The sequence below is a fragment of the Muntiacus reevesi genome, chromosome 3 (assembly GCF_963930625.1).
Source record: "Muntiacus reevesi chromosome 3, mMunRee1.1, whole genome shotgun sequence".
Lineage (NCBI taxonomy): Eukaryota > Metazoa > Chordata > Mammalia > Artiodactyla > Cervidae > Muntiacus > Muntiacus reevesi.
Window position 1 is genome coordinate 150,749,200 of NC_089251.1, and position 27,985 is coordinate 150,777,184.

At 41.7% G+C, this 27,985-nt stretch overlaps 1 protein-coding gene across 4 annotated transcripts in view; it reads left to right on the forward strand.

Annotated features, from left to right (window-relative positions):
• Positions 1-27,985, forward strand: part of HECW2 (HECT, C2 and WW domain containing E3 ubiquitin protein ligase 2) — a 415,968-nt gene that overhangs the window by 285,669 nt on the left and 102,314 nt on the right. For all 4 annotated transcript variants that reach the window (XM_065930916.1, XM_065930917.1, XM_065930915.1 and 1 more), the window contains 7 exons: positions 3,420-3,520; positions 4,230-5,579; positions 6,658-6,753; positions 16,037-16,187; positions 16,850-16,953; positions 17,462-17,586; positions 27,501-27,686. In XM_065930916.1, coding sequence (XP_065786988.1) covers positions 3,420-3,520; positions 4,230-5,579; positions 6,658-6,753; positions 16,037-16,187; positions 16,850-16,953; positions 17,462-17,586; positions 27,501-27,686 — 2,113 coding nt within the window. The remainder of the gene's footprint in view (positions 1-3,419; positions 3,521-4,229; positions 5,580-6,657; positions 6,754-16,036; positions 16,188-16,849; positions 16,954-17,461; positions 17,587-27,500; positions 27,687-27,985) is intronic.

A 27,985-nucleotide genomic window follows, 5' to 3' on the forward strand; every position in this document is an offset into this window, starting at 1 on the left:
AAAAATTATTTGTAGGATTGATAAAAAATGAAAAATTATGATTGGTGAGAATTAACTATTGGAAATATAGTATGTTTATAATTTAATTTACATAAGTATAATCATATAATTTATATAATATCTGTGACTTTTGACAGAAGTGTCCATTTATGAATACCCATAAGAATGATCAAGGAAAAATAAAGCCTTATTAGTGCTTGACTCTCCTGTTAACTTGCTGACTTTCATTCAGTCTTTTAAAGAATGGACACATAATACTGCCTAGCATAGATTCTGTGTATAGTGGAAGGAAGTCCAGCATGAATTTGCGATATGCCAGAATTATGAAATATTTCCACACAAATATATCAAAAGCATTGCCTGATACTTATAGATTTGCTTTATTAAATAAATATGATACTACATATTAGTGTGTCTGCTCTTAGCATCTAAATATATTTTTAATCTGATTATTACTTTCTATCAAGTAATTGATACATCTTGAAAAATAATGAGTTTTCTTTACTTATGTGTTTGTAGACTGCAACTCTCTGAAGTAATTGAAGTTTCATATGGTGAAATTTTATAGGATGAGCTGAAACTCCTTACTGATTACCTATTTCAAGAGTATTGGTTTGAATGTGACCTTTTTTTCAGAAAGTGGCTTGCATTCTGTCCAAAAAGCACATCACTTTCCCATGCTTTGTCGTTTGCTCTGATTACACTAGTGAGAAAATGTCTCAATCAGGCAGTGGGAGTTCTTTGGCACTTATTCTTTATAATTATATACCATAATAATATATAATATAGGGTACACAATTATCTATCACAGGAAAGAGGCAGGATGAGTCAGATGAAACTAAGAATAAGAAGCAGGTGAATCCCCTGGCAGTCCTCAGCAAGGATGAAACCCCCTTGACTTGAAATTTCTGAATAGGGAGTCTTTCCTGTACTTACAGATGGTAGAGTTGAGTATCTTGTCAGTTTGGGTTAAAAACAGCACTAATACCTATTAAAAATCTTTTTTCAATGTAAAGAGTCTCATTTGTTAAATTTATTCAACAAATATGTGGATGTGTATACGTATAGTATCTACTAAATGTTAAGCACTGTTTTGGGTATTGGGAATATGATAATGAGCAAACGAATGGATCCCATTCTTAGAATCCCTGCTAAACATTTACTTCCTAGCTAAAATTCATTACTTTTTAAAGTCTTCATCATCAACACCAACACTTTACTTTTATTGCCCAAAGAGGAGGAGAGGAGAGTCAATTTGATTTTAGCAAAGAAGGGAAGATTTTATTATTCCAAGACTGAATGTCCAAAGAGATGGATGAGGACCACAGTACTGAGAGCAGGTTCAGGTAGTTTGCTGCTGGCTTCATGCATTAGTGGACAAAAGTGGAGCATCTCTGCATGTCAGGCACTGTCCAAATGCTGGAAGACAGCAGTCAAGGAAAGAGATATCACTTCTGTTATGCAGGTTGCAGTCATTGTAGAATTATTGGAACACTCTAATGTACTAGCATTTAACATACATCTAATAGTTAATGCCAAAACATCCCTTTACAAAAAAAAAGTTTCTTAAAATATCAGCTTAAGTACACAAAACATCGTGATATCAACTGCATTGGGATGAGCCATGAGTAAATATCATTAAAATTCATGCTACTTAAAGCAGCCAAGGATTACGGAAAGTGCTCATAAAATGAGATATGATCTGAGGCCTAACAGAGCAGGGGCATCTGTGTCATAGATATCTGTGTTCTAATCCTGGTTCTGTCACTTAATTGTTGTCTGGCCTTGGGCAAGTTACCTATCCTCTCTCTGCCTTAGCTTCCTCCTCTAAAAAACAGGGCCACCGCCTGGCTCACAGGGGGATGATGATGCATGCAAAGCCCTTATTAGGGTGTTAGCACTCAGATGGGGGAAACAAAGCATTTTAAGAGCATCAATCAAATATTTATTACAAAATTTATAGGGAAGAAAAAGAAATGATTTTATTGTTTTAAGAAATTCTTTGTATGAAGCCAAAGAAATTCATAAGAGCTGAACTGGGACTTTACATTAGCTTGTGTTCTTTTAAACAGGTAGCATCTATTTAAAATTATGCCAAGGAGGTAGAGAAGAAGGGAAATCGTGTGTAGATGAGTAATCAGTAAGGACTGGAGGCTCTGAAGTCTACAGTGGTGCTAGTGTTTAGGTGGAGGCCTTGTGTTTCCTCCCGAAGTTGCCAATAGAGGGCAGTGTGAGAGCGGAGATGGGTGATCTGGTCCTGTCCCTCTGATTATTTTCCTTAATTAAGAGTTGCTTGCATACAAGGAAATGATGTGATTGTATTTGACTTTGATAAATAAACACAGAGTTGAAAAATATCAGCTATTTCATCCTCCAGGAAGCCGGTGGCCTGAGCCTGGAGCTAAGATGGAGCAGAAGCTAGGCAGGGCCAGCTGTGTGGGCCCCTCCCGCCCGCCGGCCAGTGTGGCAACAAGACCCCTCCAGGGGGTGCAGCCCGCTTCTCCAGCCGTCCCATCAGTATCCCTCATGAGTTGCGCAGAGAATCAGTGATAGTCACCCCCACCAAGTGAGGGCCCAGAGCGAGCCCCTCATTCTACAAACGAGAAAGGGGAGATGCTGCAGCCCCTGCCCCTCACACACCGGAGCAGCTATCAGAGCCTGGCCTCTTCTCACTCGACTCTCCCCTAGCTCCCCACTCCTGTTCTTCAGGCTATAGCAGCTCTGTGCCCTCCACGTGATGACCCTTAGCTCATCTGTCTTCCCTTTTGTCCATGCCACATGACGTATCTTAGTTCCCCAACCAGGGATCAAACCCCCGCCCCTTACATTGGAAGCACGGAGTTGTAACCACTGGACTACCAGGGAATTCACTATGCCTGTCTTTTTAGAGGGGCTTCCCTGGTAAAGAGTCTGCCTGCAGTGTGGGAGACCCGGTTCAATCCCTGGGTCTGGAGGACCCCCTGGAGAAGGGAATGGCTACCCACTCCAGTATTCTTGCTTCATGCTAAATGCTAAGGAACCAGGCCCTCTATTCATTTATACTTGAGTCAGGAATCACTCAAAATTTTAGGCCTTTTCCAACTCCTTAATGGCTTTTAAAATGTCCTTTTCCTGATCAGTCTTAGCAGTGAGAGAACAAATCAGTGCCCTTTAAAAAATCATAACAACATTGTATTGCATTTTGTATCGTATTGCATTTACTAATAATTTTCCTTGTGACAAGATTCCCTTTTATCCGTGGGTTTTTAAGTATTCATTTGTACAAATGAATAATATTACGTTGACTCTAACATACCTTTTCATTTTCTCATGAGTGAGAGTTTTAAGAGACATATGTAGGGTTTAGGGGGTGACCTGCAGGAAGGAGATGAAGCCTACAGCAGAGAAGCAGGATGAAAAGACCATTTCTATTCTTGCAGTGATCAGATGCTCAGCTACAACCTTGGCAGAAGGCTCCCAGCTGACCATGTGAGTGGGTACCTCCAGTTCAGAGTGGAGGTCACATCTTCTGTGCACGAAGGTGAGATATCTGTGTAAATACACCACTGTCGAAGAACTTGTTACATCTTACTCTGTTGCCAGTTTACATTTGAATAGAATTGTTTGTGTCCTGTTCTGAACATAAAATAGCTATCGATTGATTACCTGCTGAAGTTCTCCAGGCAGGTATGAAACCCTGTTTATATATAAAATAAAATCTCACTTAGGTTTTTATCTGTGTTTGGAAACTGGGATGTGGCATTTTCAGCAGTAGTGAACATATAAAACCTCATGTGTCAGGCTGGCCGGCAGTGTATGTACCTGCTTAGTAGTGAGCAGTGAATCTCAGGACGTTGGTGATAACTGTAAAGCAGTCTCCAGCCTTTTGGGCACCAGGGACTGGTCTCATGGAAGACAGCTTTTCCACAGACCAGGGATGTGGGGGGTAGCTGGTCATCCAAGTGCGTTCCATTCGTCATGCTGCCACGGATAGGAAGCGGGGCTCAGGCGCCACGTGAGTGATGTGGAGAGGCTGTGAGTGCAGACGGGCCTTCACTCCCTTGCCTGCGGCTCTCCTTCGGCTGTGTGGGCTTTTCCAGTGTGTGCCCCTGGGGTTGGGGACCCTTGCTGTGAAGAGCCCTCCGTGGGATGACTGAATTCTTTGAACAGATTGGCGGCAAAGGATTGGGATATTAAAAGTTAATTCGTAATAACGCCTTTGTTTTTATAAATGCTGTTTTCTCCTTCAGATGCCTCTCCAGAAGCTGTTGGCACAATACTTGGAGTCAGTTCTGTGAATGGAGACCTAGGAAGCCCTTCCGATGAGGAGGACATGCCAGGGGGCCATCACGACAGCCCAGTTTGTTCCAATGGCCCAGTTTCTGAGGATAGTGCTGACGGGACCCCCAAGCATTCTCTCAGGACTAGTTCTACTCTGGAAATAGACACAGAGGAATTAACTTCTACGTCTTCAAGGACCTCACCTCCCAGAGGACGTCAGGATTCACTCAATGATTATTTAGATGCTATTGAACACAGTGGCCATTCTAGGTCAGGTGCAGCTACTTGCTCGGAGAGGTCTGTGGGAGCCTCTCCAAAGCTAAGGAGTAGTTTTCCCACTGACACAAGACTCAATGCAATGCTTCATATCGACTCAGATGAAGAAGACCACGAGTTCCAGCAAGACCTGGGCTATCCATCCTCCTTGGAGGAGGAGGGAGGGCTGATCATGTTTAGCAGGGCATCGAGACCTGATGATGGGAGCCTGACTTCTCAGACCAAGCTAGAAGACAACCCAGTGGAGGCCGAGGAAGCCTCCCTTAACGAAGCTGCTTCCTTCGAGGATAAGCCGGGAAATCTTCCAGAGCTTGCGGAGGCCTCTTTACCCTCAGGCCCGGGCCCAGATGAAATCGAGAATGGCCCAGAGTCTCAACCGAGCGTGGACCAGGGCAGCACTGACTTGTGTGGCTCTCAGGAGGCGGATCAGCCCACAAGTGGGGCCGACACGGGCACTTCTGACACGTCGGGGGGGAGCCGAAGAGCCGTCAGTGAGACGGAGTCCCTCGATCAGGGCTCTGAGCCTTCCCAGGTGTCCTCAGAGACAGAACCCAGCGACCCTGCCAGAACAGAGAGCGTGAGCGAGGCCAGCACCAGGCCCGAGGGAGAGAGTGACCTGGAAGGGGCCGACAGCTCCTGCAATGAGAGCGTTACCACGCAGCTCTCCTCGGTGGAGACACGGTGCTCATCCCTGGAGAGCGCACGATTTCCTGAAACGCCAGCCTTTTCTTCTCAGGAGGAGGAAGACGGAACCTGTGCAGCAGAGCCCGCCAGCAGTGGCCCTGCTGAAGGGTCCCAGGATCCCACATGCACTCCTGGGTCCTTACCTGTGGTGCAGGCGCCCAGCGGAGAGGAGGAAGGGCCAGGGTCAGAATCGGCCCCTGTACCCGACCAGGAGGAGGTGGGGGCGGTCTGGCAGCGGCGGGGGAGCCTGGAGGGAGCTGCTGCCGCTGCTGAGAGCCAGCCCCAGGAAGAGGGTGCTGCTCGGGATACCCCAGGGGCTTGTGAAGGGGCCACTGCCCAGGAGGAGGGCGCGATTGGAGGTAGGATGGAGAAGACAGTGTGGCCCATGTCTCAGGCATACCTGCTCAGAGGGCTGCCCCTCAATGTAAATTATGCTGCAGGTCAGATATTAGCGGAATTCTTCACCCTTGGGTTCAACAGCTGCTTTTGTTTTGTTTTTTAAATGGATCTTCTATTGCTGAAGTAAGAGGGCTGTCAAATAATGAACTTCAAGGCTCTGTATCAATGTGGGCACCTGCTTTCTCTAGGAAAGTGGCCTGGTGGGAGGGCAGGCCTGTGGTCCTTGCAACCCTGGAGGCCTGGAGTGCCTCGGGGCAGATGTCCAGGAGCAAACCGCCTGTGTGTGTGCTGTGTACCATTGCATTCACGCGCCCAGGGCTCGGTTCTCTCATCTGGGCAGTGCGAAGAAGCATTTCATAAGGAATCTCTAGGTATGTAGATACAGAACCACACAGGCTGGCAGCATCTACCAGTATTATCTGTGAGGTTTTCTGGAACAACTTAGGTCAACTCCTCATTGCACGAAGCTTCAACACAGACGGCTCATGTGTGCTTTGCGTCTAAAGTCGTTTTTTGCCTTCTGCAGTATAAGAAACGTCAGCTAAGTCAGGTGACGTGTTCTGACACTTGGAAATATGCTGTTTGAGTGTCTGAGGATGCAAATTTACATGTGAACTTTGCTTTCTCTCTCAGTGAATGTGGACTGGTAGAATGATTCCTTCAAACTCTTCTATTATAGATGCATCAAAAAGCCTGAGGATAATTTCATATGCCTAAATAGCACAGACTCAGAAATAGAAATGATTTTCTTATTCTGTAATTTATTTGCTACCTAAAGCATCCCCTTTTTTCTTCCTCCATATTTTTTTCCTCCATTCATTATCTTGAGGTCACGGTGCGACCCTGAAGCGTTGGTGCATGACTAGGACCGAGGCCATCGTGGGAACAGGAAGAGGAGGGGAGGGGTGGGAAATGTGACTGGCCCCAGGATTTATGTAAAGTTGTTTTTTTTTTTTTTTTTTTTTTTTTTTATACAAAGGCTGTTTTGACACTGAAGGGGAAAACAAGACCCAGGTAACTGTTTACCTTTAATCCTAGGTTGTCAGTCCAACGGCCACCAGCCACTGCGATCGCTGCCTTCGGTTCGCCAGGACGTTAGCCGGTACCAGAGGGTGGACGAGGCTCTCCCACCAAGTGAGGAACTGCTCCCTAAAGGGCTCACCTTGATCCCAGGGTGCAAGGGAGACAGGATCCACGGGACTTAGAGGATGGATGCCCAGGACCCCAGAAGAAGGGAGCTGGCAGCTGCCACTCGACTGAGCGGATAGTCTGGGAAGCGCTTAGCTGTCGGCTCCTGGCTGGAACTGTTCCATCAGATGAAAGGGCAGCTGGGGAAAGTATATAAAGGGAAAGAAGTCCAGATGTTATGGACAACTGGGTATACAATAGAAAAGCTTTAAATTTGCCTAATGACAGCATGAGTTTTCAATTATTACATGAATACTCAATTATTGTGTAATTAATTATTACACAAATATTTCAATTGTTACACATATAGAGATTGTAACAAATAGGTAGAATCTCTTGGAAAAGCTTTAGCTTCATGTATTATATTTTTTTTAATTTATTTGTAACATTTTAAGTCATTAAGTACAGAGTCCTGGTTTTTCTCTTAGGGATATCCAGAGAAGTGGATTATCTGGGGATTTGAAAGACATTTCATTTCCTTCACTTTCTTTTTTTTTTTTTTGGACTTAAAAAAAGTCCTTGATTTTATTTTATCTTTTTTTTTTCATTTATTTTTATTAGTTGGAGGCTAATTACTTAACAGTATTGTAGTGGTTATTTCCTTCACTTTCAAGAAACACATAGCACTTAAAGGAGACATGGGTGAGGACTAGGGATGCTAGGAAAGTTATGCAGCCTAAATTCAGAGAACTGAGTGATGCCCATGGCCAATCATCGGCTGGATGTAATTTAAACTCTTTTTAAGTTTCTAGAATCCCTTAAAGCAATATTACTGTGTGAGAACAAAGCATTTTGGTAAACAATGATATTAATAATAGTAAATACTGCATTTAAGAACATACTGGAAAATACACCTTTCTGCCTTATTGCTTTTCATTCTGATTCACCTCTCTGTTCACTCTCTTATATGTGATCATGGCAAGAAGCTGATCGCTTTGGCCCTCTGTGTTTAAAAAATGGTAGGACATAAGAGGGGAGAGATAGTATGCATTTAAAAGGCTAAAATGCTGAGTGGTTAGTTCAGGTGAATTCTGACAAAAGAGCTGAAGGATGCTATGTGCAGTTTGTCAAAATATTGAGTCATTTGGAAATACTGTTGTGCACAAATCCTCCCCTTGTTCATATATTTGGATAACTGGGGGTGATTATTCATAGGAAACATTTTAAGCAGTTTTAAAAAATAAGCCAAGAGATAGATTAACCATTGTGTCATCTTAAGCAGGTTGGAGGTGGGGAAGGGAAGCTTCCTTATTACTTACCCTTGCAGAAAACATTAGGGACAGAAAAGAAAAATATTCCTGGGTGATATATAGATATAATTGGAGAAAATTGAATTAGAAACATCAGGAGAGAATTGTGGGAGAGCTTGTTTACATGCATATGTGGATTAATAATAAGTAATTGGAGTTTCAGGCACCTGGACATGAGGCATGGCATTGTGTCAGTGTATGGATAAATGGCATCCTCTTGGCCACCTCTGATGAGATCGGGTGCATTCAGGGTTGTATGGCTGTAGCCTGCTGGCTACATCTGAATTCTGTTGGACTCATAATTTGGTCTCTAGATTGTATTTAAGAAAGACGGGTACTTTCCTGCTGAAATTATGTCCACTCTTTGTGCTGTTTCCATGCATTTGTTTCAACACTGGTATTTTGTAATACTAAAATTTTAAGATTTAAAAAAATTAACAATTGGCTGTTCATTTTAACAACTTAATATATCCAAAATGAGAAATGCACCTTAGTAGTATATTCAATTTAATGAGTAACTGATGAACAGGAGGAAAATTCTTGAGTTGTTCCTTCTTATGTACTATTAACTTACAAATTTGGGGTTTTATATTATTATGGATCAGTTACAGATTATGTCTGAGCATACCTGATTACTGTTCAAACTGTGTCCCCACACTGCTTCGCTCTCTCCTATTCCCAGTCTGTCTCATCTGTTGACAGTTTATTTAATCACTTGGCTGCCTGTGTTATTTGTCCTGTCCTGTCCCGGCCAGTTCTCTGCCTTCTTTTCCTCACTGGGCACTGTGCAGGTAGCAGTCTCTGGCTGTGCTTCTAACTTAGAGCCATGGCATTCTGCGTTCACACATTGTCTCATAAAAGCCTCAGCTAAGGGGATCCACTTGGAGTGTATAGGTTGGTCGGTCTCTTAAATGACCTGGCTGAATTATTTTAAGGTTGGGGTTATACTTTCAACATTACTTACTGTAGTACCTGCGGGTTTCACAGGTGGCGCTAGTGGTAAAGAACTAGCTAGTAGTGGTACTACTTTACTAGTGGTAAAGATTTGCAAACTTGCCTGCTAATGTAGGACTTGTGAGAGACACATGGGTTCAATCCCTGGGTTGGGACGATCCCAGAGGAGGGCATGTCAACCCACTCCAATATTCTTGCCTGGAGAATCCCCACAGACAGAGGAGCCTGGTGGGCTACAGTCCACAGGGTCACAGAGATTTGGTCATGATTGAAGCAACTTAGAATATGTGCATGCATTATAATACCTAGAACTTATGTAGTGCTTTACAGTTTAAAATGCATCTTAAATATTTTTAAAAAATTCTTTGTAACGATTTTGTGAAGTAGGTCAAGAAAGTCTTATCTGTAGCTTATAGATAGATGGGTAGAAATCAACTGATCTGATTCTTTATAGATGGAGAAAGCAAAGCCCAGATAAGTTAAGTAACTTAAGATTTTATACTAGTAAAAGTTGAGATGGGCTTCCCTGGTGGCTCAGAGTGTGAAAAATCTGCCTGCAATGCAGGAGACCCTGGTTTGATCCCTAGGTTGGGAAGATCCCCTGGAGAAGGGAATAGCAACCCACTCCGGTATTCTTGCCTGGAGAATTCTATGGACAGAGGAGCCTAGCGAGCCCCTGTCCATGGATCACAAAGAGCCAGACACGACTGAGCAACGAACACACAAAAGTTGAGACAGAATCTCAAACATTTTTTCCTCCTCTATGATTTAAGATTATAATGATAGGGACTGTTGTGTAGGTAGATGAAAGTAAATTCTGAAAGCTTGGCTAGTGGCAAAGTGGTGACATATTTTGGTATTAGGGCCAGGCAGCAACTGAAATTAGAGAGTTTGGGCAGTGCTCTGAAACTTTATTACATTGTGTTTTGAGGGCAGACCTAGGAAGACTGAGAAGATGCTCAGCTGTCTCTTCTTTCCAGGTTAAAGTTACTTAGCAGAACCTCTCCCTGGGAGGCCCTCGAATAGAAGAAGAGCGGTGACAGTATTAACACCATCTTTTGGTGCAGTGGGTTTGGTCTGTTAAGCATCTGTGTTGGACTCAGAAGCATCTTTTCCTCTGTGTATGTCATTATCCCCACACCTGCAGAATGGGATACTGAAGCATGATCCCCCCATTCTTGACTCTTCTTTTTCTTCTTCCTTATTATTACTGTTGTTATTTTAGCTTATATTTGCCTTAAAAATATATGTGTACTAACATACAGTGAGGAAGCCATCCAATACTTGCTTCTCTCTGAAGATTTGCAAACTCATTTGAGGGGACACAGGGATGTCCTTGCTACGCTTCTTCACTCTTAGAGCTGACGGTGTGGTCATCTATATTCAGGGTTATAACTTAGTCCCCGAACATCTGTTTGATCTCATTTTATGTAAAGCAGTTTTCCTGCTTTGTTTGCTTCTTCCAGCCTCATTCCTCCTATCTCAGGATCGGGGAGCAGATCTTGGACTTAGTACAAAGACTGCTTCGGCTGTAATGATGATCTGCCGATTGGTTCTCAAACTCTTATTTTTGCTTTAGGCCATGGACCCTGTACTGTGACCTTGCAGGCTATATAACCCCAACTACTGACTGAGAGACATTTCAATGAGCCATACAAAATAAGAAAGCTCTGGTTCTTAAAAGCGGCATGGCTCTCTTGAGAGCCTTGCAGGGAAGCTGGTTGAGTTGAATATGTACTGAGTGCCTTAAGAATCTGCTGTCTTATTCTGAGATGATTGATAGGTTGGCAGCTGGAGGCCATTCAGGGCTGAAGCCCACTCAGATGTTATCAGCATGACGAATCTTGGTCTTTTTAGCATTAAGATGAGTGAGAAAAAAAGAATGGTCAGCTCAGTCCCTTCTGAAAAGCTATTTTATTTTTCTCTTATTGCCTCCAGTATAATTGTGACTTAACCCATGGCTGCACTGGAGACGATAGGATGCTGTTGAAAAATATTTTTCCCCCAAAAGGGTAGGAATAGGAATAGATTCAGGATGAATAATTCACTGATGAACAGTGGACTCTTATAGAATCTAGATTAGTGTATTACTTATATGGTGGGTTCAAATGGATAGCCCTGGAAAGATGCAGGGGAATGGTTACCATGTTTTTTTTTTTTGTGGTTGTGCACTTTTGTTATTAGAACATCCTTTGAAATAAAGGTTTAAAAGAAGGCAGTGAATCTAAAAAGTACAACTAATCTTATAGAATTTCTACTCTGTTTAAAGCTCGGGGCTGTTAGTCTCTAGAACCTTAAAGTTATTTTTAAGGAAAAAAATTCATGCTTTTAATCTAAAAAGCTTCTTCCTTACAAACTGAATATTAAGAGATTTGAGATTTTTAATTTTTTTAAAACTTTTTATTTGAACATAACATGCATGCAGAAAAGAGCCTGTTCCGCCTGCTACATTCCCACAAACTGAGCCCCCGTGGGCAGCCAGCCCCACCTCACTTGTTCCTTGTGGCCCCTGCCGTCTCCCACTCTCACTGCCAGAGGGCAGGGGGACCTACTGTCCTGACTCCCAAAGGCATAGACAAGTTTAACTTACTTTTGTACTTTATACAAATGGTATCATAATTCCTTGATTGTTTCAATAAGGAAAGATTTGTAGTATCTATTACAAAGCTTATTTCCTTGAGAGTACCTTTAGTTCATTATAACTTCGTCATCTCACCACTTTGGTGAGGATACCATGATTATTATCATTCTCATACTGAGCCTGTAAGTTTACTTCACAACACTCAGGTGTTTCATTTTTCTAAACCCAGTTATAATGAAGCCAGGCCCCGCTCACAGTCCTCTCACCACGTTGGTGCATGTAGACAGTTCAGTACTGGCTTCCCTGAGGTGTGACTCACCCTGTCTAGACATCGATTCTTCCCAGCCTCAGCACTCGCTGAGATGGGTTCACGTCTTTGTCTCATCACCTGGGTGGTCCAGTGGAGACCAAGGTCTGTGTGAAGGGCGTGAGAAAGAAGAATGATGAGATGAAGAGGGGCCTTAGGGTTGACCCCTGCTCCATGCCCGTATGGGCTGATTCCAAAAGTTGAAACTATCTAAGACCTCACCTTCCTGCCCCTGGGATAGACACTGACAGTGGCTTGGCGCAGATTTTGACGCTTTCTAATTCTGCAGCTTCCCCTTATTGTCCAGCTATTTAAAGGGGGATATTATTAATATAGTTGAATTTCAGGGTATCTAAGTGTCCCGTTGCTCCGTTGATTCCAGTTTGGAGAATTTAGACTGAAATGGTCTCTTGTGAGCCTGTACTTCAGGACCTCTGAGAAGCCTTGCCTTAGCTCCATGGGTTTGTACAGTGAATTAGCTACATTTTTAAGTTCTTATTAATTTGTGTGGGTGTTCTTAAATTTTAGCGTGCTTAGGAATCACCTGGGAAGGTTAAAAATGTAGGTAACTGAATGCTGGCTTCAGATAGTCTGATTCTGAAGAGCTGGAGTATCTCCTGGGGATCTGCATTTACATTGATCCTCACAGTGATTCTGACACATACTTTCAGAGCCTCATACCTTGAGATACATTTCTCTACATCATAGTTTTCAAACCTTTTTATTGCCAAGAAGCTCTTTATGGAAATGAAGTCTTATGTGGAAGACCAAATGCACAGAAGATAATATTGGAGCTGCAGTGACCGAAGTGCAGTTAGCAGGTGGTTTTCAGGACCCCAGAGCCTCTGGACCAAAAGTATGAATGGGTTTAGGGTCTATGTTGGAAATTTTGGCCCAGACATAAGATGGCGCTAGGTCCTTACTGAACCTAATGTAGTAAAATGCATGTCATTTGCCGGCTCATGTTATTTTAGATATGAAAGGGACCTTAGCAATGCTTGCTTCTGTCCTCTAATTTTTCAGGTAAAGAAACTGTGGTCCATAGAGGTGTCGTAACTTGTTGAACATCATGTAGCAGAAGTGTGACAAAGCCATGGCTAGATGCAGGCTTTCTGTTTACTAATCTAGTTCAACACATGCGTGTGCACACACAAACATACACAGCATACTGATTACATACCCCAGTTTACAGTGTGGCAAGACAAGGAAGTGAACGCTAAGACCCCAGTCTTCTAACCCTGCCCGTCTGATTTTAGCATCAGCTGTGAACGAAACTTATGTCGGGCAGTATGTTCTCATTTGCTTTCTTAACCAAGAACAAGCCAGGCCTCATGTGAAAACTTAACATTAAAGCAACCATGCCCCTGCCTCCTGAAAAGTAACTTTGATATATAATGAGAGAGGACTGACCTTCCTGTAGGCACCTCAGCTATCTTTGCCTGGATGGAAGGGTATCGGCTACTTGGGTGACCGTGGATGTGTAGTTCATGAATATGCCAATAGCATGACAGTCTTTCCCAATTCAGTGCCAAGAGTCCACTTAAGACCAGTAAGATAGCATTTCTCTTTATGGGGATTTAGGTAACAACCTCAGTGTAAAGATACGATGTTTGGTAGGGAGAGGCATAATGTGCATCCGGCATTACATATTCTGAGAAAGCAAACTTTTGGAAATTTTCTTTTTTTACATAAATTTGTTTATTTTAATTGGAGGCTAATTACTTTACAATATTGTATTGGTTTTGCCATACATTGACATGAATCCGCCACGGGTGTACATGTGTCCCCATCCTGAACCCCCCCTCCCATCTCCCTCCTCATCCCATCCCTCTGGGTCATCCCAGTGCACCAGCCCCAAGCACCCTGTCTCATGTGTCGAACCTGGACTGACGGTCCCTTTCATATACGATAACGCACATGTTTCAGTGCTTTTCTCCCAAATCATCCCACCCTTGCCCTCTCCCACAGAGTCCTTCTTCCCTTTGTATAGAAATATCTTTACTGAAATACAAATTAAGGTTATTCCTGGTCTTTGTGGAAAGTGAATACAAGATTCATTCTTTTTTATAGCTATACTTTATTTAAATTATTTGTTCATTTATGACATGCTGTGTGCAAGGTACAGTGGTGAATATATTTGGAGATTACCCCTTTCCCTCAAAGCCATTCCCCTCTATTTTGCTACCCATGTGGGCCTCATACAGGTCATGTTTCATGGGGTAAATTCTTATGTAGTTTATTCAAGGGAAAAGTTCCACCTTTGAAGTTAATTTTTTATTTTCTTTTGTCAGAAAATGGAAAGTATGCAACAGTGTGTTTTCTTTTCTGACTCAAATGCCAGAAAACTTGGAGCCAAATTTTAGTTACAACCTTATCTTGGGAGCTTGGCAGCATCTTCCTCTCTCTCTCTGCTTCCTTTAGTTGGTTTCTGTTCTGTTTTTATTCCTGATTGACCTATTTTGCATTTTTTTAAAATTGGAAGCTACTGTAAACATTCTTGGGGGGAAGGCACGGCCATTTGTTTCCATGTGCATTTGATTTGACATACAGCATGTGCTTGAATCATTCTGGCTCTGATGAGAGAGGAATGCAGTGGGAATACTTGTTCTCAGAATCTTGGAGATGGGAAACTATGTGAAGAGCAGAGCAAAACAATGGAATGGATCAAAGGGTTTGAAAAATGGTTCCTGAACATGCTTTTATGTCTTTAACTGTTTGACCGCACATGGAAGGCTGAGCATGCGGTCTTTTGCAGCTGTCCTACTGATGAGATTGTAGCTGTCCCCAGATAATTCAGGTTTGGCAACCTGCTTCGTCATGAGTCTTTGTCACCTTGGAGCACGAGTGACATGGAGTTGTTTGTTGTCTTGTGATCTACTTTTCCTCAGCCCGAGTTTTCTTTCCCTTGCCATATGTCGTAAGTTACGACAGGCTGAGAGCAACAAAAGGAAATCTTTCCCATTCCAGCTGAGGCAGCCCTCAGTGATCTTCTGGTGCTGGCTGGTCCACCATGCCGGTCTTTGCAATCCTAAAGACTTTGTTGGAATACATGGTCCGCTCACCTACAGAGTAAATTCCATAGCTGGTCAGGAACAAGCATACTTTCCCCTTGGTGTCTAGTTTTAGACCCATGTTTCCTGTTGATAAACTATGTGATCACATGGAGAGTTTTGATATTAACAGAGCTGTTCAAGAGAAAGGTGCTTATTCATTTCAAAACATATTTGCCATAGAAGTAGCATTATATAAAGAACTTTCCTGGTTAAAGAGTAGATCTCTGCTGTTTTCATATATTCCTATATAAATTACCCTTCCCAACTGCAGTCAACTTAAAAATGTTGCCTTTTGTAAAAATCAACTCATGATCTGCTTATTTTAATAGGGAGATAGCCTCTTAGAGAATTCACAGAGGTGGGATGTCTGGCCCTGAAGACCAGTCTGGTTGCTGTGTTTATTGAGCATGCTCTTATATGTTTATTAACAAAGATTAATACATTTAATGAGATTGCTTAAACATAAAATTAAATAATCTTTTGAAACATGGTATTTATTTGAGGTTGGAAACAAGTCATTAACCTTGCTCTGGAAATGTATTCCTCTTTGGAAAAGTGCAAATGGAAATTCATAGATAATGATACTATTTGATGACTAGGATAGCAATTTCTTCTGAAGACTACATCTGCTAAAATTGTGTATAAATGTGCATGTGGAAATTTCCAGCTATGAATCTTTCTTGCAAGTTGGGGAAAAAACAGAAAAATCTTTTTTTTTTTTTTGGTGAAAATAAACATCAATACCAATTTTGATGTGAATATCTAAAATATTATGATACCAACTAGTATTTTTTAAATGCTAGTACTCATATGTAAAGGATGAGTGTTGGAGGCAGATTGAGGGGGATCCCCCATGATCAGGAATTTTTAAGGGGTTGGTAATGCACTCAGGAGCTGTTTTCTGACTGGTGAAACACATTCTGGTGTGGACTAGGGGTAGGGGTTGCTGGATTGTGCAGCCGGGTATGTGTTATTAGCCCCAGATTATAGCATGTCGCAGAGATAAACACGTGCTGCTTAATGAGCCACACTAGTGGCTTCGGTTGCTCCTCCTGACCCCTCTGCCTGCGTTACTGCTGTTTAGACTGGGAGGCGCGCATTGACAGCCACGGCAGGATCTTCTACGTGGACCATGTAAACAGAACCACGACGTGGCAGCGGCCCACAGCCCCCCCTGCCCCGCAGGTGCTGCAGAGGTCCAACTCCATACAGCAGATGGAGCAGCTCAACCGGCGGTGAGGACGGGCAGTTTCGTGGTTGGGCTAGCTTTTACATGTGCGGGATGGGAAACGCGGTTGCCTCTTTCATCTTTGGGTGTCCTGTCATTAACGCGGAGCTGTGGCCTCTCTTGATTCATAGACTTCATTGACTGTCTGTCTCTTGGTTGAAAAGTATTAAGCGCGCAAATCCACAGCTTGCTTGGAAACTATAGAGAGGAAATAAGTAATGATCAACCCAAGGCATTGATTTTTAGTACAACGGAGCATATATATTTGTCATTTGAAGCCAAATAGCTTTTTAAATATCTAGAATCTTCATTTGTGATGCATCTTTATTATTTGCCTAAGCTTTTAAAATCTATCCTTCTTTTTCAAAAATGAATTGCTATGGAACAAAAGTTGTTCTTAACAATATGGGAATTTAGTTTTCTTTGATTAAAGGCCACAATTAAAAAAAAAAGTTTTATTAATTTGTTAGGAAAATGTTCCACAAACTTTGAACAGAAGACATTAAATTCAGTGATTTACTTAACTGATGGCCCAGAAGGTAGGGGAGTGAGTTTGGGGGAGGAAATGACCCAGCCTGGGAAGATGGTGAAAATGTCTGAGTTCTGGGGCAGTGGTGAGCCCCATGTTTTCCAGGCTGCTGTGATCTAACTCTAGGCTCCTGATTTTAGATACCAGAGTATCCGCAGAACCATGACCAATGAGAGGCCTGAGGAAAATAGCAATGCTATTGATGGGGCTGGGGAGGAAGCCGACTTTCACCAAGCCAGTGCAGGTAAGAGCCTGCAGGTTGGTTTGTTTTGTAATCTCACAAAAGTAGAAAACAAACAAGAGTTTCCAAGAAATGAGGCCTTCTTTAAAAGGATTTCTGATCTTCATTAAGATCTGGTAATCCAACTCAAAAAGTCAGATTCACCAGACACCTCTTCTAATTTTTGACTTTTTATTTAGTACTAAGAATCACAAAACCAAATAGAATATAAATTACTTTAAATCTCTGGATCTGTGCAGTAGTGAATAAAGAAAGAATCTGATCACCTGAAACATCTCAGGATGCATTAAAATGTTAATAATGACTATGAACATTACTGAGTTCCATTTTAGTGTGATGAAGAGCAGTTGGGTTTTACACATGAATTTACAGATATAAAAAATTATCTTGAGGATTAAAATAACAGTAAATGATATAGGTGTTCTTTTAAAAAAAAAGATGCAAGTGAATGAGTATGTCTCCACCAGGTGCGAAGGTCTCCCTGAAAGCCTTTGTGGTCTGCCCCATCTAGATTTCCGACGGGAGAGCGTCCTGCCGCACTCTACCTCCAGATCCAGGCTCACGCTGCTGTTGCAGTCTCCCCCCGTGAAGTTTCTCATCAGCCCAGAGTTCTTCACCGTGCTGCATTCTAACCCTGTGAGTAGCCAGTCTGAGAGGGTGTGAGCAGAAAAGCAATAGGCCAAAGGAAATGATCTTCATTTGTGTATTGACAGTGAGAATGGAAATAGCTGATGTTTACCAAGTGCCATGTCTTCCAGCTCAGCATTAAGTACTGCCCATGTCTCGAACCATTTAGCCCAAATATAGAAACCTATGAGTTCGATAAAACTTCTGTCTTTTCCTGATGAAGAAACCGAGGCACAGAGGGGTGAAATAACTTTCTCAAGGGATTGTTAGGGTTAAAATCCCAGAGATGCTGACTCTCTGTACTCTTAATGACCACTTTATTTTTCCTGCACAAATATAACCAAATATCTGAGCACTGACAACAGGCATTGGTTAGACTGGGCTTTGAGATCATGATTAGGGGCTCTCCAAAAGAACAAAGAAATATAAAATGTTACATTGCTGTAATCTGAAAAAATAAATCAATCAGTAGAGGAATATTTTAAAATATATAAAATATGTATGGAGATCATGTTTTTCTTCTGTGGGAGGAGAGTAGTGGTGTTTGGAGCAATTGGAATAGCATGTACACGGACCCTAGAGCTCAGAAGGGGGCGTAGGGGCTGCTGTGTGGTGATAGAAAGAGTGAGTGGTGTGGTATTACACTGGCCGTTGGAAAGTCAGCAAGATCCGGATCATAGATCTGCCTGTGGGCCATGGCAGGGGATTTAGATTCTATTCTGAGATCAGAGTGACATTCTTGGATTTGGAGGCTGTAGAAAGGCAATAGTGGAAGGTTTTAAAGACTGATAGTTTTAAAGATTGAGTAGGAGTTTGCCCTAGAAATAAGACAGGCCAGAGCTCTCTATGTAGAAGGAGCATCGTTTACAAAATAAGGGATTCATAAAGTTGCAGAGCTGTCTTAGTAATTTGTAGAACTACTGAAACTGCATTATTAGTTCAGCAGTTTGGTATTGCTGGTATGTGGAAAGCATAGGACACTAGCGAAAGTCAGATTTGAAAGGTAGGCAGAAGCCAGGTTGTTGTTAAGTCTCCCAGTCGTGTCTGACTTTTTGCAACCCCATGGACTGCAGCACTCAAGGCCTCCTTGTCCCTCACCATCTCCTGGAGTTTGCCCAAGTTCATGCCCATTGCACTGGTGATGCCATCCAGACATCTCATCCTCTGACACCCTCTTCTCCTTTGGCTCTCAGTATCTCCCAGCATCAGGGACTTTTCCGATGAGTCAGTTGTTTGCATCAGGTGACCGAAACACCAGAGCTTCATCTTCAGCATCAGTCCTTCCAATGAGTATTTAGGGTTGATTTCCTTTAAAATTGTCTGGTTTGATCACCTCACTGTCCAAGGGAATTTCAGGAGTCTTCTCTAGCACCAGAGTTCAGAGCATCAATTCTTTGGCACTCTGCCTTCTTTATGGTCCAGCTCTTACAACTGACCACCTGGAAGACCATAGCCTTGACTATATGGACCTTTGCTGGCAGAATGATGTCACTTTTCAGAAGCCAGGTTACAGGAATCTAAACTCAGGTATGGAACAATTCTAGGAGATTGAAGGCTTTCATATGAGGAAGAATGAATAACATTGAGAGTTGTCACTGTAAAACAATAAGTCATGCTGTGGTGGGAACAGCTTTGAACTTGGAATCAGGTAACACAAGTTTTCTGTGCTTGTTCATTTGTTTATGCCTTCATTCAACCAATATTTATTAAATGCCCATAATTTGCCTAGTACATTCCAGACTCTCAGGATAAAGTGGTAAACAAGACAAGAGTAGAATAAAGATGAACTAGTGAACAAAAAAAGATAATTCAGGCAGTGAAATGTGTCATGAGGCAAACTGAAACAGTATAGATGACTGGGCTGGGGTGAGTAAGGGGCCAAGCTGTTAGAGATGCTGGTTTAGATCAGGTGGATGGAAAGACTTCTCCAAGATTTTATAAAATTTCAAGAAGCTAGGAAGGTAAAGGCCTTAGGGAAGAACTCTCCTTGCCAAGGAAGAGCAAAGGCTTGAGGACAGGAATGAATTTGATGTAGTATGTGGTATGATCAGAAGAATGATTAAGTAAAGTTGCTCAGTCGTGTCTGACTCTTTGCAACCCCATGGACTGTAGCCTACCAGGCTTCTCCCATGGGATTTTCCAGGCAAGAGTACTGGAGTGGGTTGCCATTTCCTTCTCCAGAAGACCTTCTCCTCCCAGGGATCGAACCCGGGTCTCCCACGTTGTAGGCAGATACTTTACCGCCTGAGCCACCAGGGAAGTCAAGAAGGATGATTAGGGCTTCAAAATGTAGGGCTTGTGTAATCTGGCAAGGAGTTTGGGCTTCATTCTAAGTGGGTTTTATTCCTAAAGGAATTCATATGGGGATGTAGTTTTCTTTTTTTTTTTTTTTTTTTAAAGTTTCTTCTACCTGCCATGTTGAAAATAGGTTTTAAAAGGCAAACTTGTCGTCTGGGAATAAGTGGAAAGGCCCTGTAGTGAGACATGGGAAGGACTTGGACCAGTGCAGTAGCAGTAGAGATGGTGAGAATGTGTCTTGGAGAAAGAGCTGATACTTTTCACACACTTGTGTCAATAAGGTCAGCACCTTCTTTGTTGAGCCAGATAATAGTTTTTGAATATTGGATTTATTTTTGTTCATTTTATGTGTGCTATTTGCAGTGTAACAGCACAATTTGAACTTCATTCTATATTATTAGCATTTTATTTTCTTCGTCAATTTCTTAAATCTAGAACTTATGTTTAGAAACTGGAAGCAAGCAAACTTTTTCTGGAAAGGGCCAGAGCATAAATCTCTTCAGCTTTTGGGCCAAGGACAGCATGTAAATGAATGGATGTGATTATATTCCAATAAAACTTTGTTTGCAGACACAGCCAGACAGTCCATAAGTGTCTAGTTTACTCATTTCTAGTCTAGACAGCCCATAAAACAGTATTAAGACTTGATTTGCACTTACTGATTTCTATAGTGTTAATATTCCCACTGTGGCCCATTTCAAGCTACCATCTTTTTTGCTGTGTAATTTCTGTTTTGTTATATATATTCATTTTTTGTATTTTCTTGATTTCATGTTTTGTGTGATAACATACTGTGTTTGTCTTTGCCTTATTTCACTAAGCATAATATTCTCTAGGTCCATCCACATTGTTGCAAATGGCAGAATTTCATTACTTATTATGGCTGGGTAATTGTGTCTTCTTTAGCTGTTCATCTGTTGATGAAAATTGGTTGCTTCCGTATCTTGGCTATTGTAAATAGTATGGACATTTTAACAATATTAATTCTTCCAACCCAAGGATACAGAGGATCTTTCCTTTTCTAAACATTTTCAGTTTCCTTTATCAATGTTTTATAGTTTTCAGGACATAAGTCTTTCACATCCTTGGTTAAGTTTATTCTAGGTAAGTTTATTCTATTCTAAGTTTATTCTTTTTGAGGTAATTTTTTTTGCTTTCTCTGTTAACTCATTATTAGTGAATAATAGAAAAGCAACAGATCTCTGTATTTTAATCTTGTTTCTTATGACTTTGCTGAATTCATTTATTAGCTCTAATAGTTCTTTGGTGGATACCTATCATCTTTATTGAAAAGAACAAAAATTAAGTAGATACATAGTTGCCATAACTCTAAAGGAATACTTGAGGAACAAAATACTGTTTTTCGTTTTTGTGTCTGTGTATCTGTGTTTGTTTTTACTATTTTTTCTTTGTAGTTGCTTTAAGATATATTCTACTGCCCTCTGCTGGTTATGATCAGATTGCTTCCAAAATTGTCTTAAAACCATTTCCTCTGGTAACTCAAGATTTAATTCTTAGTGTTATGTCTTTGATATGTGGGATTACTGTGTTTGTCTAATAATTGTCAAACATACATACATTTCATTATATGCAACTAAATAATTTTTCCAACATACATGCCAAATGATTATTTTGTACTGGAGGGGGTAGCCATTCCCTTCTCCAGGGAATCTTGCCAACCCAGAGATTGAACCCAGGTCTCCTGCATTGCAAACAGATTCTTTACCATATGAGCCACCAGGAAAGCTCTAAATAATTACTACTTTAGCTTTTAATATGGTCTAGAAATACCTTAATTCCTTCATATAAACTCCTTTCTACTTAATGACGAAAAGTATTGTTCTAAAATACTCATATATATTCTTATAAGTCAGAAACTTGTGCTCTTGCAAAATAGATTAGTTGATATTTAGTTAGTTTTGTCAATAAGTTTAATTTTCCCTCCATTTTACTTCTTAGCCAGATGAGAAAAATATAAAGTCCCTATGATTAAAAATATTTTGAAGATAAACTGCATAAAACAAGACTATTTCCATATACTAGCATATATCTTATGGAAACAATATTACTTGATTTTGTTTATAATAAATTTTGTTTAGTGAATAATATATACAGATGCTCACATCTACTTCCTTGTGAGCCTTTGTATACATTTACTATGGCAGCAGTGATAATGTTTTCCAAGCATGAATTCAGAATACCTATTCTTGATGAAGGATTTCTGGAAAATGAAAGATTTTATTTAGCAATAATGTACTAACCTGTGTTATTGGAAATAACAGATTTAGAGTAAATTAAGACTGGGCCAGGTAATGCTGGACATACGATCACTGTAACACTTAAAAAACCTACTCCCAGAAAAGGAGGTTTAATTATTACTTGTATTGACTGTGATTAATTAATTGATAAATTAGTTGATTGATAAGACATATAATTTTCTAATTCTGTTGCCAAATGGCAGTAATTTCCTCTGGGTTCTTCTCAATATTTTTCACTTCTAACTCTTCAGTTAGCCATACAAAACACATTAAGCTCTGAGGAGTGTAATTTTAATGAAATTCCACAAAGAAATTCAGTTAATACTCAGTTGATCATTCATCCAACCATGCAGTGTTTATTTCTTTACTAGAACGAGAAGACAAGAAACAGCCAAGAGGATTGGGAAAGGGAGTTTTGGATTAGAGAAGGGATAACCAAAATGGACATTTTAATTCACATTGAACGGCAAGAAAACTTTGCATCCTTTAGGTATCATTTAAAGGGGCTCTGCTTACTATTAACAGTTGCCAAATCACCTTAACCGGTGTGAATCCACATGCAGCATCTTCCAAGGTGAGATCACTCTGTGCAAGAAGTTTTATCATGACACTGCTATGAAATAAGTCCACTTTTGTTTCAGGTAGCAGATCAGATCCCTTTACTGCATCTTTTTCTGTCAGACCAAAGCAAAACAGCAACTCAAATGCAAAAAAAGATCCCTTTCCAGTTAGACCCACTAAACCCCAGAAGGGAGAATAAAGATGTCTCTTTTCTTTTCACACACAGGTTTGTCCTGTCAGCTTCCATGAAGACAAGGCTCTTTCTACCTAACCCTACCTGTTTAGTGTTTCTCAGCTCTTTGGACCCCTCTGATTCTTAGCTCTGCTAGTTTTATCAGTGGATTTCAGCATTTTCACTGCTACTGTGACCTCTGTTTTCCAGGCTCCACTTTCGGCCTCCAGTGAACCCCTTTCTCCCACCTTCCCCTGTAACTTTCCTTCTCCATCCTTTTGAGGGATTAGCTTGTGCCCGCCTCTGTATGCCCAGGGTTTAGAACAGGGCTTCGCACATAATTAATAAGAGGTTATGAGACCCTTCTTCTCTTAATAGAAAGTGGAATGCTTGCCCAAGATCTTCAAAGACTGAAAGTAGAAAACAGTGTTACTACTATCATTGAACTGTTAGGACACAGTGATGGTGGGTATAATCCCTTATATATTCTTGTACTTAGTTCAACTCTATGGTTTTACAGTGATTTTTACCTCTTCAATGCACTCTTACACCCTTTTTTCCACCGGATTTGAATCCCACATGCCTATGAAGAAATCAGGACAGTTACTATTATCCCATCATAGAGTTGAGCAAATTGAGGCAGAGATTAAATGACTTTCTTTGTCTCTATCCATGAGCTGTGATTAGAAACCTCACCATAGTTCTGTATTAACTGGAGTATAAATATCTTTTCTGAATAAATATACTTTTGGTCACATATATAACGTACATTTTAAAATCAATACTATATATATTGAATAAACATAAATATATATTCAAAAATAGAATAGATGGATACGTATACAAGCATATGTATGTATGCTTGGTTGCTCAGTCATGTCCGACTCTTTGTGACCCTGTGGACTGTAGCCTGATAGGCTCCTCTGTCCATGGGGATTCTCCAGGCAAGAATACTGGAGTGGGTTACCATGCCCTCCTCCAGGGGACCTTCCCAAACCAGGGACTGAACCCAGGTCTCCCGGATTACAGGCGAATTCTTTACCAGCTGAGCCACCAGGGAAGCCTGTGTATAAACATAGACATGTATAAATATGTTACACATACACACATAAAAACATACATAAGTAAACATATATTTGTGAGTAACTATATATGTATTTCTTTGTAAACATGTAGCCAGAGTCTAGAGGGATGTTCCTGTTTGCCTTATGTGTTTTACATGGACCCTAATAATCATGTGCATATTATTCAGACTTGAAAAAGCCGTGATTCTAAAGGTTGTTTGCTAGATACTGATGAGAGAAATCTTTCTTATACTTAAATTTACTTTGGTAGATGCTTTTTGCAAAGATCAGTTGAACTTGGCACTATATTACACATCTCACTGAGTGGAGAGGGGGAAGATGAAAGGACGTAGTTAATCGTAAGACCAGCCTCAAGACTCCTGTGCTTAAAGAGCTGTCCGGCCGCAGGGGCTTGCTTCGTGCCGAGGCCGGGGTGGGTCCGTTCACCTAATTACTGCCACTCCATGCCCTAGTGCAGTTCTGCTGCTTTTCTTTAGCAGAGGGAGGCGCCTTTCTGGTGCCCCAGATAAAGAGTCAGGATGTGGCCTATTTACTTATTTCAGTGGGGGGAGGGTTAAGGGAGGGTGACAAGAGGTACACCTGTTTAGCAATGATCTCTCTAACAGAATCATCCCACAGTAATTTGTTCCCAGAGAGACTTATTAGGGAGAATGACTTGGAAGTTCATTACTGTCACCGTCAGAGAGGCTAGTGTTCTCTCCGGCCTCTATGCTTGCGACGGCTTGTGTGAAAATAAACCAGCAACGTGCAGCCAAACACAGAAAACAGATGCCTTGTTGATTGTGCATAAGACTCCAAGGCAGGGTCAGCTACGGGCTAAGCTATTAGTTAGCTAATGTTAGTGTCTGACAGCCTCCGACTGCTTTTATTAGCCTCCTTCTCTGCTTTCATGGTATCACTTTCTTACTCTCTCAGGCTCTAATTGTCCAGAGCCCCTGCGTGGGCCTGCCTGCTTTGGCAGGGCTCTGTACTCTGAACCTCGTAACTTCTCATAGCTGTCAAACCTCCTCTCATTTAGACTATCAGGTTGAAATGTGATCTCAAAATACTTTCTACTCAGGTGCACTAAGGAAGTAGTACACTAGTATTTGAGTAGAGCTTAATGTGTCTGACCTTCCTGCCTTCCATTTTCATAGGGGAAAAATAATTTCCATACAAAGCAAAAGGTTAATGATAGCACATCAGTCAGAATAACTGTAGAAAAGTTACTTTGTGTAGTGTGAGTTATATATTAGTCCTGGTGACCGACACATCTCAGTGGTTTAAGCTAACCGATGTCTGTTTCTCATTCCAAATTGAGCTGCCAGGGTTCTCTGATCCCTGGAGCCCTTCAGAAACCCAGGAACCCAAACTGAGCGCAGCCACCATTTCAGACATGGCCAGTCGCTGTGCTCCCCAGGTCAAAGGAAAGGAAGCTCTTGAAGGCACTCCCGTTGGCGATGAATTGCCGACGTCTGACCCAGATGTGACACATTCTGAGGGTCTCTGGAAAGACAGGAGCATTGTTGACTATTGCCGGGGTCCAGCCCCAGCGGAGTCCAGGGGTTCCCTTTGGATGAGCGTCAGCAAAGAAAAGAAAGCAAGTCGAGTCTCGGTTGAGTGCAGGATCAAGACTACTTTATTCTTTTACATCAGTGCTTATATACCCTAAAACCAATAATCCTTTAAAGAAGTTTAAGGAGGGGGAAATGATAAGATTATATCAGCTGCATAATCACGGGTTGCATCATAAATAACTTTCCAGAACAATCAATACCTACACATAACTTTTAAACAATTCAATGGCAGCAGCTAGTCAACTGTGAAAAGCCATCTACAACCCTTATCTTGGGAAGCTGCCCCAGGCTTAGCTTTGGTATGTAATCCTAAGGGTCTGAGGTCTCATGAATTCTCTCCTGATCACACCCTAAGGAATCTTCTCAATCTTGTAATGGACTCTTATCTGCTTTTGCTTATGGGATAGATAGGCCTGTTGATAGCAGATTTGGTTTTGTGCTAGAAGGGTTTTTGTGCAATCCTGAGCATTCCAGATTCTAAATCGGCAGTCATAATTCCAACAGAGCCAGAACAGGCAGGGTATTTTGTGTAATGTATTCCTTACCTCTGGCCTGTTTATTGGGACTCATGTGCCCCCAGGGACTGTGTTGCTGCCATGCAAAGGTTTCAAGGAGGGGTTTTAGGTGAGAGTCAGACTAGTTTTTAGGGAACCTAGAAGAACGCCAAGCATCAGAAGATGAAAGGACGAAGGCCTGGGAGTGGATGGTGGGGCGATCCCGAGAAACCCCCGGAGGTTCGGATGCCTTTGCGTGCCAGCTCCTTGGACCCAGACCTTGTCACAGGCGGGGTTTCTCTTGCCGGCTCCTGACAGACTATCCTTACTTATTCACCTTTTATTCTCAATAACCAGCACAGTAAATGTTTATTAAGGTGAAGTTATTTCCAGAGATTCTGATTTCTTTCGGGTTTACCTTGGTCTGTCTAAAAGAAAATAAATAACAGAACTCGTAAAGTAAAGCCTATAGGCCTCCACACTCAGTCTGATATCCCTGGGATACTAAAGGTAGGAGGAATCCAAAGCTCTTTGAATCTACCTGAGGAGCATAGTGTTCCTGGAGAGATCCTTCATGGTGGGTCGGTTTCATGAACATCACATTCCTTCAAGGAAACAGCCTATACGGTTCCTCCCGTTCTACTGCTTGGCACATGGCATTGTGTTGGATATCTGTTGACTGACTCATGAAGACAGCTCACCGCTTATGGTCTTTTTTTTTTTTTTTCTGGACTCTTCTTTAAGTATCATTTTACAGAACACTTTTTTATATGTGCTGGTATAGTGGGGTTTTACTAAATGTGTATTTCAATCATGTAAATTTAGTCATATATAGGTAATGTGTGTGTGTATGTGTACAGGAAAAATAAAGAAGAAAAAAGATTAAAAAAATACTGAGATATACAGTCTAGGTAATTCTGCTCGCTATTCCATTCACTGAGATTATGCTTTTAAGCACAAGTGAGCTGAAAACCTCTAGTCTACTGTGGTCTCAGTTGAATATGACTCTCAGGGAGAACTACTCAGCTCATTGCATGTACTTCTAATATTCAGATTTATGGCCATTTTTCTATACAACTTGGCTCCTAACTGTATGCCAACTGTTTCATTGGCATGCACCCAAAGAGCCAGAGATCTTGTGCTGGAGGAAATGCTGGCTATATTGGGACTCTCTGTGAGGTGGTATATTTGTTTCCTGCATGGTATAATTTTGACTGTGTGGGTTTTGCCTAAAACCATCTCTAAGGTCTTACATCTCCTGTAGAATGAAACTCCACAGTGTTCTTGTTCCTTAGAAAGCTAGATTCATTAGTGAAGACTCCCTGACTTTCTGTAGTCTATTTTACTTTAATCATTATTTTGCTCTGTCTCCTGTGTGGGTCTAGAGTTACACTGAATCTGGTATACCATCCGAAGATTAAATATGCCCGTGGGAGTTTATGTGTGGCTTTTGCATGTCACGAAACAGATTAACGTGGGTTTCCCATCCTTCTCTCCAGAGTGCCTACCGCATGTTTACAAACAACACATGTTTGAAGCACATGATCACCAAAGTCCGGCGGGACACCCACCACTTTGAACGCTACCAGCATAACCGGGACCTCGTGGGATTCCTCAACATGTTTGCAAACAAACAGCTGGAGCTGCCAAGGGGCTGGGAAATGAAACACGATCATCAGGGCAAGGTAACTTGTAGGCGTGGCCGTGGGGAAGCCGCCACATGACCGTGCAACCTTGTGACTTTGGCACTTGGCTCTACCCATCAAGTGAGGGCCGAAAGTCCTTTGTGAGGGGAAAAATTCCATCTCCTGGTTCCAGGGAAACCTGGGCAGGCTGTTTGTCACCGTCAGCAGTTGCTGCCTTCTTTTGAAGTGGTATATACAGTGTATGGGGGTCAGGGCACTCGATGGGCAAAACACCCACTTTGCATGGATGTTCTCTGAACTGTAATCTCTCACCATTTCCTACTGATTAGAGAAGAGGT